The following is a 15,590-nucleotide window of genomic DNA, read 5'->3' as shown; positions in this document are numbered from 1 at the left end:
GACCGATGCCTTGCCTGCTTTAACTGGTACTGAATTCGGACGCAGGTATGAGTAAATTATTTTGTACTTAGTACCTGGGTGCTGCAGTTATTTTTCTTTTTGGGGCATCATTTTGTATTTAGGTGTCTATTGTTGCTGTTGCATGGGAACGTGCATTCACAGGAGCTATTGTTGGACTTGGGCCACATTCATAGGGGCCATAGGGGCTTAGTCCTTGTTGGGCTGGACTCATAAGTTGCTGGCCTTGGTCTCGAAGCCTAGTGCGGCACTGTCTTTGCATGTGACCTATTCTGTGGCAATAATAACAAGTGCGCTGTGCTGGCTGTGATTGGAACCTCAGTTGTACCATTCCATTCACTCTTCCCTGTATACCCCATTTTCTGGTGGCATTCCTTCTGTTATTTATATAATAATTTTGTTGGTCATTTCTGTAGGCATGTTGTGCTGCTATGTATTGTTCTGGGGGCTGTGGCTGTATGTACTGATCAGATGGCTGTCGCTGGGCCTGGACGTATTGTACATCTTGTTGTGGCTGGGTCTCTACGTATAATATGGCAGGCTGTACTGGGGCCTGGATGTAGTACATGGTGAGCTTTTGTCGCAGCGCAGGCGGTATGTTGGCTGCGGCTGCAATCAGGGCATTCTGGGGGAAGGTGGTGACTGTCGTCATTTGACTGATAGGTGCAGCTATCATGACAACTTATTAGTTTAGAATGACTATTTGTCACAGCTTTGGTACAATCTCCTTTCATCCAGAAATCTGACAGCCCACAAGCCTATTCAGACTAGATTCTTCCCTGGTCTGATTTTTTATCTCCTCTTTAATGTATTTCTGATTCAGTTCCGAGAAACCACAGGTTGAACATGCTCTCTATATATGCAATGGCATAACAAGCGTTTTGTAAATCCTGTAGAGGTTTGGTATGTTGGAACGTGCTTCAGTCACTGAACTGAATATTGCAAAAGAGAGCTGTACAGTGCAAGTGAGAATGATAGTGCACTCTGGTCTGCTAGGGTGCTATAAACCTTTCATTGCTGCAAGGCAGTTACAATATTCTCTTTTTTTGTGGTTGCACAGTGTGCAATTTGAGCAGACCAAGGAACAGACATAGTGTTGGAAACACATTTCAAATCCTTGCCTTTCATAATATATGAACTATGTTGCAGGTATTGTGAAATTTTAATGATTCCATTTTTTTCAGGTTTTAGAATTCCACAATTTTCTCTGATCAGGAGTATTTTGACCTAACTGTCCTGTGGTGACGTGTTGTCTTTTCTCTTTTCCTCTCCTCTGCAGACACTTGAGACTTGCACATCAATTTACCAGAATGGGCAGAAGACGGGCTCCAGAAAAGAAAGTGACAGCGCTGTCTTCACGTGAAACCGTAAGAGCCACAGTCCCATCTTTACCTCTTCATGACATCTCAACTTCAAGAATACGAAATGATGCTCAGAGGGACCAGGACCTGGAACCGCTTTCGGAGAACCTGCCCCACATTATTCTTCTATCCATGCTGGAGGAGTTGGAAGCCAAACTGGATAACTTGATGAATACTGTGGAGGGCGTACCGTCTAGAGTCGCTGGGCTGATTAAGAAAATCTGGATAGAAAAGGATCAAGGTTACCTAGATAATTGTGCAGTGTCTTTGGAGATGGTCAGTCCGGCGAGCATTCGAGATTGTGCTGTTAGCCAGTCTCCTGCGACACCTCAACTGGACAGGTCAGAGGAACCGAGCTTGTGTCTTCAGCCGGTGTTCTCTGATGGGCATGCACCAAAGCAGGAGTGTACGCTCTCCTCGCCAACAGATATTCAAGGGCGTCCAGAGGAGCCAAACCTTTGTCTACAGCCAATGTTTCCAGATCGACATCACCCACAGCAGGACCAGTGCATGCAACCTGGGTTTCCAGATAGAAATGGAGTACAGCAGGATTGTCCTCTATCCCGGTGCCCTCAGACAAATCCTCCATGCAGATCACAGGAGGCAAAGCTGTGCCTTCACTCAGAATTTGTTGATGGGCAGAGACCAGAGCAAGACCAGAGCGTACAATTAGCGTTCCCAGAAGAGTGGGAGCCAGATGAGCCCCTGAAGGAAGAACCATCTCCATTGTCTGATAATAGCTGGGACCAACAACAGAACCTCTGCCCACACCCACTATTTCCTGATGGGCACGAACCACAGCAAAACCACCGTATACAACCCGCCCTGCCAGATAAGAATGGACCTGATGATCCCTTGGAGGAAGAATTGAGGTGTTCTGATTTTCAAGATCGCCAGGAGAACCAGTGCCTACAACCCGTTTCACCTGATGGGAAGTCATCAGACGAACACTTAGAGTCTGGGCTATTGTCCTTTGATGAGTTGGGGTCACAACAAACCCAGTGCCTACAGCAACACCTATGCTTGAAGCAGGAACTTCCTTATGCGCAGGATCCAAACGTGAACTATGAGCTAGAATCTATGCGCCCTGAAGCACAGGAACCAGATACAAATGACAATCTAGAACCGGCCTGTACAGATGCACATGGTTCAGATCAAAAGTACAAGCTAGAACCACTGCACACTGTGGCACAGGACCGAGAGCTAGAGTCAGTGCTTCCTGAAGCACAGAAACCAGATCAGAACGACGAGCTTGAACAGACCTGTGCAGATGCACATGGTTCAGATCAAAAGTACAAGATAGAACCTCCCTGTACTAATGCAGAGGGTTCAGATCAGAACTACATACTCGAACCACTGCACCCTGAATCGCAGCATCAACATCAGAACTGCAAGGCAGAACTGCTCTGTCCTGATGAGTGGGGTCAGTGGGTGCCTCCATCATTCTTAGGACTGGATACTGCAGATGAAGATTCAATTTCGAGAGGAAATACAAAATCACATTTAGTGCTGTTCGAAGCTACCCAAGGTATGTGTTTTACTATAAATGGACTTGTGGAGTGCATACTAACACATGTAACCTCTTCAAAATGCTTATGGGCAGATTTAAGAAAGTCTCTGAGGGGAGGATTAGGGTTTGGATGGAACCCACTGAGCGATACTGACCCCCAGAGTACGAGAACACACGGTGCAGATGTTTCCCTGCATTCTCCTCCTCTGGATCCACACAGGACTGCATCCTCCCTGTGTAGAAACAGGCCTGGTAATGGGACTCTGCATGAGACAAACAGGCCAGTAGCTCTTCTCGTTCCTTGTTCGTCCCCATTTCAGGCTGAGGAACTGGAAATAGCGCAATTCATGGGAGGAATTACTGGCCAGAATCACACGTAATAGTTGGATGCAAGTGATGTGGTGTTCATTGAGAATAGCAGGCATGCGCAGTCTGGAGAGGGAACTGTGTTTCCAGTTGCACAGTTACATTGGGTAAGACGCAGTCGTCTCCAGTTCCTGATATGAAAATACTAGTCTGTATTCGGCCTCAACAGCAGGGCCGACCAGGGATGTTGTTGTCACTGCAGGGTTCTCCTGGAGTGCACACCACCTCATGATAGACAGATGCACAAAGGTTATGGAACTCTGAGGTGACTTGCAATAATCTTATTATATGCACCAGGTGGTACTTTATCCCGTATAATACATGGTCACACCATCACCTTTCCCACAAAGCTTGGTGCGTAGCTCCTACATATGCAGCAGCTAACATGTTTGCAAACATAAAGAATGAACCTTAAACCTCTTGTGCAAAAGTAAAAATAAAAACTGTTAGATATTTGTTGCAAAAAGATGTTAGAAACAGTTAAATAAAAGTCCATTTAAAACAAAAAGCTGCAGCAGCTCAAAACGTGTAGAAACATGCAGAAAGATTCCACCCTTCCTTTATCTAAGGAAACTATTAAACATATTCCCTCTGCTGCTCATAGTAAACTAGTAACATACAGCAGTAGTAATAAAAGCCAAGTTATGTTTGTTGCTGTGAACAGCTGCTTCAATTATGCTTCGTGACTTGACCTTCTTTTCACATCAGCTGCTGGCGCTGGTAGCAGGCATTGTGCCCTCAGGACTCGACTGTAATAACATATAAAAGCCGAGTTCTGACGTCTTTTATTCATAATCACTGACTTGGTGCGTCACAAATTCCTGATTATAAAGAAATTAGAGACTGCCATTTATACAGGGATTACAGAATCCCATGTAATATAATTATATATATATATACACATATAATAACTTTGGCACAGTTCAATGAATCTTCACAAAACTATTTGGGATTGGCATGGCTAGTTTCATGCAGTGTATTTTTGTGGTCCTCAAATTAAGTCACTAGTCATTTGAGATAGAGCTAGCGGGACCTTTAGCCCATGAATGGTCCGTGCATCTGGACTCGCGGACACAAATGTAAAAATATATTGGATCCGATTGGATGAGGAAGCTTTTTCTCCCGTCATCCATTTCGGATACGTAAACCCAAAGTTGGGTCTGCAGACCTGAAGCTCCCTGATTGGCTGGCTACATCTTGAACCATTACTTGATGAAGAGACTTGTTCCCTGCATCCTGTAAAAATACTAAAGAAGCCATAAAGAGCTGTGGTGCCATCCTGTCTCTCCCTGGCACAGGGGCTGACTAATGTTAAAATGTAGAAAGAAATTGCTGATTTTGAACAGAGGTTAGATTCCACATCATGACCCTTGAGGTCCGCAAACCTTAGGCAGGTGTCTGCGCAGGCACAGTAATTGTCCTTGTACCCTGGTGGACATTTGTGATGTTCGGAGACCTGCTGCTCGGTCTGAAACCCTATCGATGTCCAATAAGGATACACAAGTTTGCAAGGGTCCGAGAACCCCAAGAAAGTGTCCGGGAACCCTTAAAAATAAAAAAATAAAAAACATAAGCCAGGCCCTTTAGGGAATCCCCTGCTGTGCCCAGGCACCGTTGAACAGCTGTGCCTGCTTGGTGTTGGCTGCAGGGAACTGCTGCGTGTATATATGATAGGGGAAAAAAGCATTGACAACAAGCATTGGCAAAACAAATAGGTGTCTCCTATCCGAAAGCTATTGGCTTTGGCAACGAGTTTTAGCCATTATGTACCCCAGTGTGACTGCTGTTTGGCATGGCTAAAAGTTAGTGGCACAAGGTCGGGTGGGGTAGATAGAAGGGGATAGATTGGAGTAGATTAGAGTGCAGTATATTGGGGTAGTTTGGATTGCGGTACATTGGACTCGAGTAGAGTTATATTGAGTGGTGTAGGGTAGATTGGGTTGGGGTGGGGTAGAGTGTGGTGGAATTGATTGGAGTAGATTTGAGTGGGTAGATTGGATGGGGTAGATTGGGATAGGTAAGTTTGAGATGGAGTGGGGTAAGGTAGATTGGAGTAGGGTGGAGTGGATTAGATTAGACTGGAATGAGGTAGGTTTGGGTAGAGTGGGGTGGAGTCGAATTGGATAGATTGGAGTGGAGTATTGTGGGGTAGATTAGGGTGTAGTGGAATGGGGTAGATTGGGTGGTTTGGATGGAGTGGGGTAGATTGGATTGAGTGGGGTAGATTGGATTAAGTGGAGAGGGATAGATTGGGTGGAGTGGGGTAGATTGCAGTGGAGTACAGTAGATTATGGTAGATTAGAGTTGGGTAGGTTGTGGTAGGAGTGTAGATGAGTTGAAAAGATTGCAGTTGGATACATTGAAATGGAGTTGGGTAAATTGGACTGAAGTAGAGTGAGGTAGATTGGGGTGAAGTCAGTTAGATTGGAGTAGATTAGAGTTGGGGTAGATTGAAGTGGAGTGGGGTAGACTGGGGTATATTGGAGCAGAGTGGGGTAAATCTGAGTGGAGTGCGGTAGATTGGGGTGGAGTCGGGTAGATTGGGTTAGATTTAGTGTATTACGGTAGATTGGAGTGGAATGGGGTAGACTGAGTTAGAGTGGGGTAGATTGCAGTGGGTAAATTGGGAATGGATTGATTAGAATGGGGTGAATTGGAGTCGGATGGTTTGGGGTACTTTTGAGTGGAGTGGGGTGGATTGGAGTGGAGTGGCATCCATTGGAGTGGAGTGGTGTGGAGTTGAGTGGCGTAGTGTGGAGTATACTTGGTGTGGTAGCGCACCGCCATTACAGATAACACATTTTCAATTGCAATGATCATTATATTCACACCGAAATATGGTTTTACTGCACATAAATGATAATGTTTGCAAATGTCATTCCCTAGTGTATTAATGTGTTTCAATCATATTCAAATATTTTTCTCCACACTTCAGTAATTCAAAAAAATGTGCTTCATTTGTACTAATTCTGATATATTCTGAAACATCAGCACAGTTTTTTCTTTAGGTCTTGCCGCAACAGCGCTTAACTTTGTGGGCTTACTGCCCATCCATTGCTTTTTATTTGTTTCTCCGAATCTCCTTTAAACAGCCTTGCTTCCAAATGGCTAGTCTTTCCTACTTGTCCCTCCTTTTTAGGTCTCGGCTAGAAGCGAGCGAAGCTCGCTCTCGCCAGAGATCTATTGTTAGCGGCTCAGCTTCCGAGGAGGACAGTCCTGGCCGCGCGCAAGGCGATTTGCGCCGGCCACGCGCGCGCGAACGCGCTGTCCTCCTCGGAAGCTGAGACGCTAGCTATACCTCCCGCTGCTTGCGCATGCGCCGTGCCCCATGGAAGGTTTCGGGTTTGCGCATGCGCCGTGCCCCTTACTGCAGGACCGGCCGCGGCAGACCCGGGGCTGCGGCCGTCAACGGAGCGCACGAGGACAATGACTCTTGAACATTCTTGAACTGGGCTTTACATTGAAATGTGAAAGGCATGGCAAGCTTCTTCTTTCTATACCACTGGTACTAGTGCCACAACCCGCTCCAACCTCAAAACTGGCCCTGCGACCCATTTCACCCTTTTGACCTTAGAATGTGTCCCAGAGTGCTCACTCGCCCTGTAATCCCTCCGAAATGCACCTCCGTACCCGCACAGTGCACTCTCGCATTATCCTGCAGGTGTCGCAGCACACAACTACAGTGTTCGTCCTTATTAAATCTTCCCTTCACTTGTGCACATCCTGGTTGTACCACTAGTAAAGTGAGCTCTGAACGTGTGTGATGGGACCTCATAGCGGACTGTGAATTACATGGGCGGGTCAGAGGTGATGCACACAGTAACTTCAGTCCAGCTGATAATGACCCCCTTAATTCACTAATAAGCATTTTACAGTTTAATAAGCCGTAGCAAGGGATTCGATTTACAGTGAAGAAGCATATTGTTTTATATATATAGTTTTTTATAGATCATTGGGATAAGGAAACGGGTGACGTCACGTGAAGGCATGTAGATTTGTTTTGAGAAAAATAAAAGTGATTGGAATAGTTAGTATATCACAGTACTCTTGACAGTGCTAACTCTTCTCGTGCTGAGGATTATTTAGCTAAGGCTAGTTAGGATATTGGTTTTTAAACAGTTTTTTTTCCACAGACAAATACGCGATACCGTTCATTGGATCTTCAGTGAGCAGATGGTTGTTTACTACATTAATGTGTTTCGTGACGCTTTCTGGCCTAATGGTAAGTTAGCACCCTCAAAAGCATCCAGAACAGAAATGCAGTATCAAGAAACAAAACATAAAGCACAACCAAAATTACTTGAAAACATTCCAGGTAGGAACGTCCATTCATTGAATTCAAAGGAATCCAAAATACTTCTCAGAATCCTTAGTTTTTCTAAAGCTTTACAGTTCAAGTTTGCTGTAGAAGTTATCTTAACGTTAACATTATATGGCTCTATGCACAAATGGCGACCAGTGAAAATAGCAAAAACTGTGATACATGATTACACCAGATTTCTCTGCAGTAACTTTTGGCAGGGAAAGGCACATTTTATTAGCAGTTCACTTTTGCATTGTGATACCAGAATACCACCATTCTTCATTTTTTTCCTGCACCCCATACATTTTTTTAACCTTCTTTATCCTCTTTTGCTTATGGGTAATTGTTTCCCCTCGTCACCCTGAACCAGCTGATTTTCAGATTGAGCCTGGTTGCGACACATATTGTGGGCCCTCCTGTCACTCTAATTTGCCTGCTTATCCGTATCCCAACTTGTCATTTTGCGTTCGTTCCAGCCATGGAGCATAGCCTCTTTACTATCTCTTTTGATTCGCTAGCTTCTATAGGAGTCCACTGCTTGGTTGTCAAGCACTACCCTTTTCTTTTTGGTTAAGCACTCCATGAGAGCACACATGTTTTCCGACTGCCTCCTTCATGTACGTATCTCCCCTTGCACTCTGTGTTTCTCTCTGTCACCTCTGTGCTTCTTTCCACCCTTTCTATGTTTCTCTCACCCTTGTGCACTATTTCTCATTGCTTTCTTATTAATATGCTTCTCCCTTTCTGCTTTATTTTGTTCTCTCACACTTTACTTATCCTCACCACACCCACCCTCCATGTTCCTTCCCCCACCTGCACCCTCCTCTTTCCCATTGCTACTCCATGTTGCTACACCCTACTCACTCTCCTCCTCACTTGCCTGTTGCTCCTCCTACCCATCCCCACCCTTAATGTTGCTAGTTCTGCCCCATGTTGCTTCCCCCCACACTTGTCCTATGTGTTGTCCATTCCCATCCGTGCCCTCCATGTTGCTTCTTCCACCCGTGCTTCAAGAACCAAAGGCTTTTCCGCCGCTTTTTAAAAATTTACCAATCCAACTCGGTAAATAAATTGTTTGCCACAAAATGATGCGCCCACAACGTCATACTACCTTTTTCTATTTTTTATTTGTTGTCTGTATGCATGCTGCACAGCATCGTGGATGCTGCACACCATGAAACAAAACATTGATAAAATCAGTAGGTCCCAGAGGCACAAGATCTATTGGATTAACCAATGCTTGCCCCATTCCAGGAAGCGCTGCGCTCCTAGCGGCTTCACACACTCTAATTACAAGCATTTACAATGCAACGGTCTCGGCATTGCAAAAGTTAAAGCTATTAGCATTGTAAATGACAATGTCATTTATTTATGTTTTACAAACAAAAACATAAATAAAAATAATGTCATGAGCAATGCCAATAGCTCTAACGTTAACAATGCCGAGACCATTGCATTGTAAATGCTTTTTGTAAATTGTTCCCTCCCACGGAGCACCGTCCCATTACTTGTATCCTTGCAATGGTTCCATATTATCAACTGCTTTAGGCACTTTTTCTTTTTTCTTTGTCTAAGAGCACTTCATATGCGCACTTTTTTCACTCAGTCCAAGCTTTTTTGTAAATGGCTGTAATTCTTGTTCATATCTCGTCACATTTGCTGTTCATTCACAGACCGAGATCAAATGTCAGATGATGTTTCCCCTAAAAAGCCTGTTCTTTCTCTGACTTCAAAGTAAGAGAGCCAGTTCCTCACCGTCTCACTCATCGCTGCTTGCCTCTCCTTGCTTGTTATTTATAAAAGCAAATTACTTCATTTTCTTGCCTTCACCACCTCCCCTTCGCATAATGGTAGCAGCCGTTTCAACTAAAGTGCTCATGTCTACTGCTGCCGACCAGAAACTTCACCGTAGACTGTAAAGTTGGCACCTAAGGTAATGGAAGGACGGCTTGGGGTGGAGGGGACATTGGCATGTACAGTGGGCCGTGCCATTGAAGCATCTTCTGGCAGCTCTCACCAGCAGCATCATGACGCGACCATGCCACATCTGTACAACGTTTCCGGGCAGAAAGCAGTATAGGATAATAGCTATGTATTCTGTAACCAGTCTGTTTGCTACGTACAATCCACTGTACTAAATGATATGAGGTATTCTTAGTACATGTATTTCTAAAATGTCAATTGTTGTAATATTTAGGACACATACTATTGTAATGCAAGTTGATCTCCAGTAATGTTTAGGACATGTATTATTTGTAAAGTAGACATGCTTTCCACTTAAAATTGAATATATATACGTACTAGTTTGTTTAAAGGACTAATCAACCAAATTTCAGAAGTACAGTGCTATAGAATTGTGAAGCCCTCTGATACCCAGTTGGGTGACGTTTGCTCTATATAAAACACTGAATTAATAAATAAATAACACACCTGAGTGCGGGGAGATCCCCTCTACACACACCTGGTGCCTGCTGTGAAGAAGGTGTGAGAGGGCTGAAAAATTACCTTCATGCCCTGCAATGCCAGCACCATTGACGCTGCCTGCGAGGTGGCCATATTGAAGCAGAAAATCATCAGGACATCTCAGGCTTCTTATCAGACTAATAGTCCCCTTTCCCGGCATTCAGAAAAAAATGTAATATCAGCATTTTTAGGTGCAGCACCTAAGGAGCTTATTGATGGCACAGTAATAACTCTCCATTCCCGGCATTCTATTTTCATTAATCATACCCACCACATTTGATTGAAATTCAAAGGGTAGGCCTCAGTAACTACGTTGAGGAAAATTAAATTTTATGGTCAAGTTATGTTCCCTAACGTGTACCCCACCGTCTCCATGTACCAGCTTAAAGTGCATGTAACTTCCCTCCTGTGCCAGCTATGAAGACGCAAATACATTTGCGTCCAACGTTAACATGTCCTTTTTCAGACCCACCCTGAATGGGTTGAATATTCAGTTTCTAAATATGCTATGCCAACGTCTTTTTGTGGTATACTTTACACGTTTTCCAGCCCAGGCGAAGTAGGCCCTGAATTCTGCCATCAAGCCTTTTCTGCCTTCTGACTCTGAGATGCCTCAGCCTGGGCCGGCCTCTGTACCCGTGACCTCTGCCTTACTTCCTGCGCGGCTCACCGCGCTTAGCTCAGCCTGCTGCCTGCCAAGACTGAATTCAACCTTCGAATTATCTGTTCCGCTCCTCGAAAATGCATTCCTACCTACTAGTTTAAGTAAACATCCCCCCAGCTGCAGAGCAAAGGGCCCGGCCTCACTGTCTCCGTGCAAGTAATTCATAGCCTCTGTTACCATGTTACCATGGAAGGCCCATGCCCCCACGCTTCTCATACAGACACTTAGACGCTTATACACGCACAGTCAGTATAGAATAGTCTCTGCCCCAGAGACCTTTTCCGTCCAGATAACTTAGTTCCTAAACATCAGATACCAGATATGATAGAAGCACAAGTTGATCTGACATGCCAGACTTCTGTCTCTTTCCGTCAGTGTAAATGTCAAGTCCCCTGCACCCTCCAGCTTCACGTCAATCACACGTCATGCAGCTGCGCGCGCATCCAGGCCTCGGATTTCTGCTGACATTGCAAGATTCTGCTTTTTGTTGCCACCCCTTTATGACACTTACATGTGACGTTTCTAGCACACACCTCTATGTTCACGCCTAAGTTCACGCCTCCTAATTACGTATCACTACCACGTGTGTGTTTTATCTTGTTTCTCTCAGCTGTTACGCCTACTGTATTGGTTTCTATAATCCGTTTTAAGTATATAAGCTATGTATTGTCAATAAAATATTGCTCTATCCCTTCCTACACCCCAGTGGTGGTAGGAACATGATATCCGGTCTGACCATTCCTTTTTAAGGAATAAAACCCCTAAGAACTCTAACACCACGGACTCTGCGTCTTTCTTTCCGATTGAGTTATTATTGATTAAGTACTTACCTGCATAGAAATTAAGACGGTAAATCAAATATTTACCACATTATTTTGGCGCCTACTGATGGTGACGGAGGTGGCAACCCGCCTCCAGACCATATCCCGCCATTACCGCAACAAGGTTCCCCCGTCCGACAGACTGTTCCTCCACCTCCACCACTTCCCACACCTAAAATTAATATACCAAATCAGTTCGCCTGATCCTACTAAAAGACAAGTTCAAGTACAGATACAGACTCCACAGAGAGATAATGCTCAAGCCTCAGCCTCAGGAGGTGCGACCGGGGGTTACCAGACCCCGCCAGCAACACACAGATTACACCTTAGGGACATGCAGAAGCCCTTTACACTCCAATCACCCCGTCTCGAAATACACGAAAAAGAGAAAGAAAAAGCTTCCTCTGAGGAGGAGGAAGGATCTGAAGAACCAGAAACGACTACAGATATGATAGCGTATGTAGGTAAGGGAACTTACCTTAGGAAAGGCATTCGTCCAGAAAGCAAGAGAGTTTACCTCTCTGGCATATCAAAACCGAATTCTCCTGAACATCAGTTCCAAGACACTGATAAAATGCTTCGAGAACGAATGGGGTACCATGTACTCAATTCTATGGATGAACAAGAACTAGCCCGGTCAGCAGTACTATGGGCTGACAATCCTAATATGTACAATGATGACACAGTAGCACAGACATTTCTGAACCTTTCCCCAGACGAGCAGAAATTAGCAGGTGTATACATGATTCAGCACCTCCTCACGTTATACAGAAACCAACATTCTGATCCAGGTCCCTTACACGATACCTTAGAAGCACTACTCATGGATAGATGGAGAGGCCTAAGTACCAAGTTAATCCAAATAATTCTAGAACAACGGCACAGATATAACACTTTCTTAGGCTCACAATATGTTCCCGCTCCGCCCCCAGAAAGAAAAATGTATCATATGGAGCGTCTGCATGGCATTGAAAGTCAGAACCCATTACGAGAAGTACACCCAGTCATGGGTACCGATAATACCCTGAAACGTGTGTATGTACACACACCTCTGACCAAGTTAGAACTATTGGAAATGAAAAAACTAGTACCCTGTCACGATAAAGACCCCGCAGGTTTCCACAGAGAACTTAAAGATATGTTACTGATGGGAGATTACACATATGCAGATATCATGAAAATGTTAAAGGTACTGCTGCCCACCGGCATCTACGAGAAACTGAAGGAAAGAGAATGGGAGGTGGGAGAGAAAAAGATTATATGGGCAGAAATAGAAGACGAGGAGAAACTTCGTACCCCAGGGCTAGGCCTTGGGGAGAAAACTAAAGCATTACCAGGTTTAATAGTACAGGTTCTGCCAAGATTACTGACAACTAGAAAGGAAGACTGGGATGCAATTTCGGCCTGTAAACAGAAACACAATGAAGATACTAGTGACCTCTATTCAAGATTCGAGAAATGTTTCATTATTAATAGTGGCCTTAAACCAAGTAGCGAGTCGTACCCGCATCTTTTTGTATCAAAATTAGTCGAGAATTCCCTGCCATTAGTTAAGAACCGCGTATACAAAGTTGAAAGTACTTGGCAAGCAAATACGCCATCCCAGATGTTACAGATGTTACAATACCATCAGAACAGAATTAGAGAAGAACAGGATCATGAACAGAAACGCATGAAAGACACGAAAATGAAAATGTTAGTGGCCCAGTCGGTTCCAGCCGACGGCCAGAGAAAGGGTACGACCCAGACCCAGAATTCCGCAGCTCCCGTTAAAGGGACATGCAACTATTGCAAGCAGCCAGGTCACTACGTACATGAATGCCCGGTCCTGAAACCTAATATAGCAACAGGTAAAACTAAAGAAAGACCGCGTCCGCCTAGACAAGACCATGTCCAGCAACAGACTTCACAGAATATACAGCCTATGCAGAATACACAGCCTATGCATGTTTCACCACATGCAGCACAGACAGTAGCGGTACCACAGTCACAGCCACAGCCCATTGCCGCGACTCAGCAAGTTTCGCAACAGATGTACTAGTATGCCCAATCTGATTACCCCGATTATCCACGATACACATGAAACAGCCTAGAGAGGGAGGGTGGCTTGCCTCTTATTGAGATTCCTGTAGATCAAGAGGGTCCTTATCTACACAGTCAAGTATTGGGAAAAGACAGAAAGTTTTTAATTGACACAGGGGCAAGTCGCACAACAATCAGCCATGATGAAGTCCCAGGGGCACCCCTCTCAGGCTCACAGAATGTTTCCCTTGGTTTTTCAGGACAGCCTATTGTAAATGAGGTATCGAAACCCGTCCCCCTGGCTGTGGGTCCATTATCACGTGTTACAGACCTGTTACTCACGAAATCATGTCCAGAAAACTTGTTAGGAATAAAGACATTGAAGGCTCTAGGAGCTGTGATATGTTGTTCTCCGGAAGGAGTCAGACTTTTCTTGAGAGACTTTAAGGGTCAATATGTGGTACGAGAGTTTGATGTCAGATTGAAAAATGTACCGGATCACTTGTGGGCACAAGGCCCAACTGACGTAGGTTGTATGCACATTACACCATACCGTGTTACACTCAAACCAGGTGTTGTTCTACCCAGAATCAGACAATACAAGTTACCACCCGATGCTGTAGTGGCTTTACTGGAAATCATTGAAGAGCTCATTGCCCAAGGAGTGGTCGTAGAGACCGACTCCAATATCTGTAATTCCCCCATCATTCCGATTCTTAAACGTACTGATCCCAATGCACCGCCAGTATATCGGCTGGTGATTGATTTACGAGAACTGAATAAATGCATTGTACCACAGTACCCTGTGGTTCCCGACATCTCATCCTTATTGACTGCTATTGATTCAGAAGCAACGTTCTTTACTGTAATTGACCTCAAGAACGCCTTCTTCAGTGTGCCCATTGATCCAGAGAGCCAATATCTCTTCGGATTCAGTTTAAATGGACGAAGTTTCAAATTTTCACGCGCACCTCAAGGATTCACAGAAAGCCCCAGCATCTATAGTCAAGCACTGAAAAGACAACTTGATTGTATTCAAATGCCAGTTAACACCGCTTTACTGCAATACGTCGATGATCTGCTGATCACCGCACGAAGTGAACCCGAATGTGAGCAAGCATCACTGACAGTTTTACATTTTCTGGCCGACAAGGGACACAAGGTGTCTCCTTCGAAGCTACAATTCTGTGTTCAGCAAGTTGTTTACTTGGGTCACTTGCTGTCCAAAGTGGGGAGACAGCTCACTCCCGATCGCATTCAGTTAATTGTAAATATGCCACAACCCCAGACACAAAAGGAAGTGCGGGCCTTTATAGGCCTCACCTCGTACTGCAGACAATGGATTCCCCAGTATGCATTTCTAGCCAAACCACTCATTCAGTTAACAACACAGGAGGCAGCGACTCCGACTGTCCTTCCCTGGACTCAGGAACATACACAGGCTTTTGAGGAATTAAAGAAAGCTTTATGCCAAGCACCAGTTCTAGCGACACCATGTTACAGCAAACCTTTCACACTTTTTGTTACAGAACGTGATGGTACAGCATTGTCTGTCCTCACTCAAGACCAAGCAGGTTCACATAAGCCTTGCGCTTATTTTTCAAGTACATTGGATTCAGTAGCCCAGGCACTCCCTGCGTGCTTGAAGTCAGTAGCAGCAACAGCGCTAGCAATCAGACAGAGCGACTCAATTGTTTTAGGACATCCATTAACAGTACAAGTTCCACATTCTGTAGAGGTTCTTTTAAACAGAACCCAGACTCAGCACTTGACTATAGCACGACTGACAGGTTATGAATTGACGCTATTCCAGCCACACATAGAAATCAGACGCTGTAGCATCCTAAACCCCGCAACATTGTTACCTTCGAGTATGACAGATCCAGCCCCACATGATTGTATAGCGATCATTAATGCAGTGACAAAGCCTCGACGAGACTTAACAGATGTCCCACTGACAAATCCAGACCTGACACTTTACGTGGACGGTTCATGCATGAGAACAAGTACAGGAGAATTAGTGGCCGCGTATGCAGTGACCACTGAAACTGAAGTTAAAGAA

At 44.7% G+C, this 15,590-nt stretch overlaps 1 protein-coding gene across 1 annotated transcript in view; it reads left to right on the top strand.

Annotated features, from left to right (window-relative positions):
• Nucleotides 1–15,590, top strand: part of LOC147736804 (uncharacterized) — a 113,911-nt gene that overhangs the window by 12,716 nt on the left and 85,605 nt on the right. Inside the window, exon 2 of the mRNA XM_086953822.1 lies at nucleotides 1,298–2,907. Coding sequence (XP_086809948.1) covers nucleotides 1,329–2,907 — 1,579 coding nt within the window. The 5' untranslated portion in view covers nucleotides 1,298–1,328. The remainder of the gene's footprint in view (nucleotides 1–1,297; nucleotides 2,908–15,590) is intronic.

Source organism: Lissotriton vulgaris, chromosome 1_2 (assembly GCF_964263255.1).
Source record: "Lissotriton vulgaris chromosome 1_2, aLisVul1.2, whole genome shotgun sequence".
Lineage (NCBI taxonomy): Eukaryota > Metazoa > Chordata > Amphibia > Caudata > Salamandridae > Lissotriton > Lissotriton vulgaris.
Note: the sequence above shows the minus strand (reverse complement) of the source record. Positions and strands in the feature narration are given on the sequence as shown.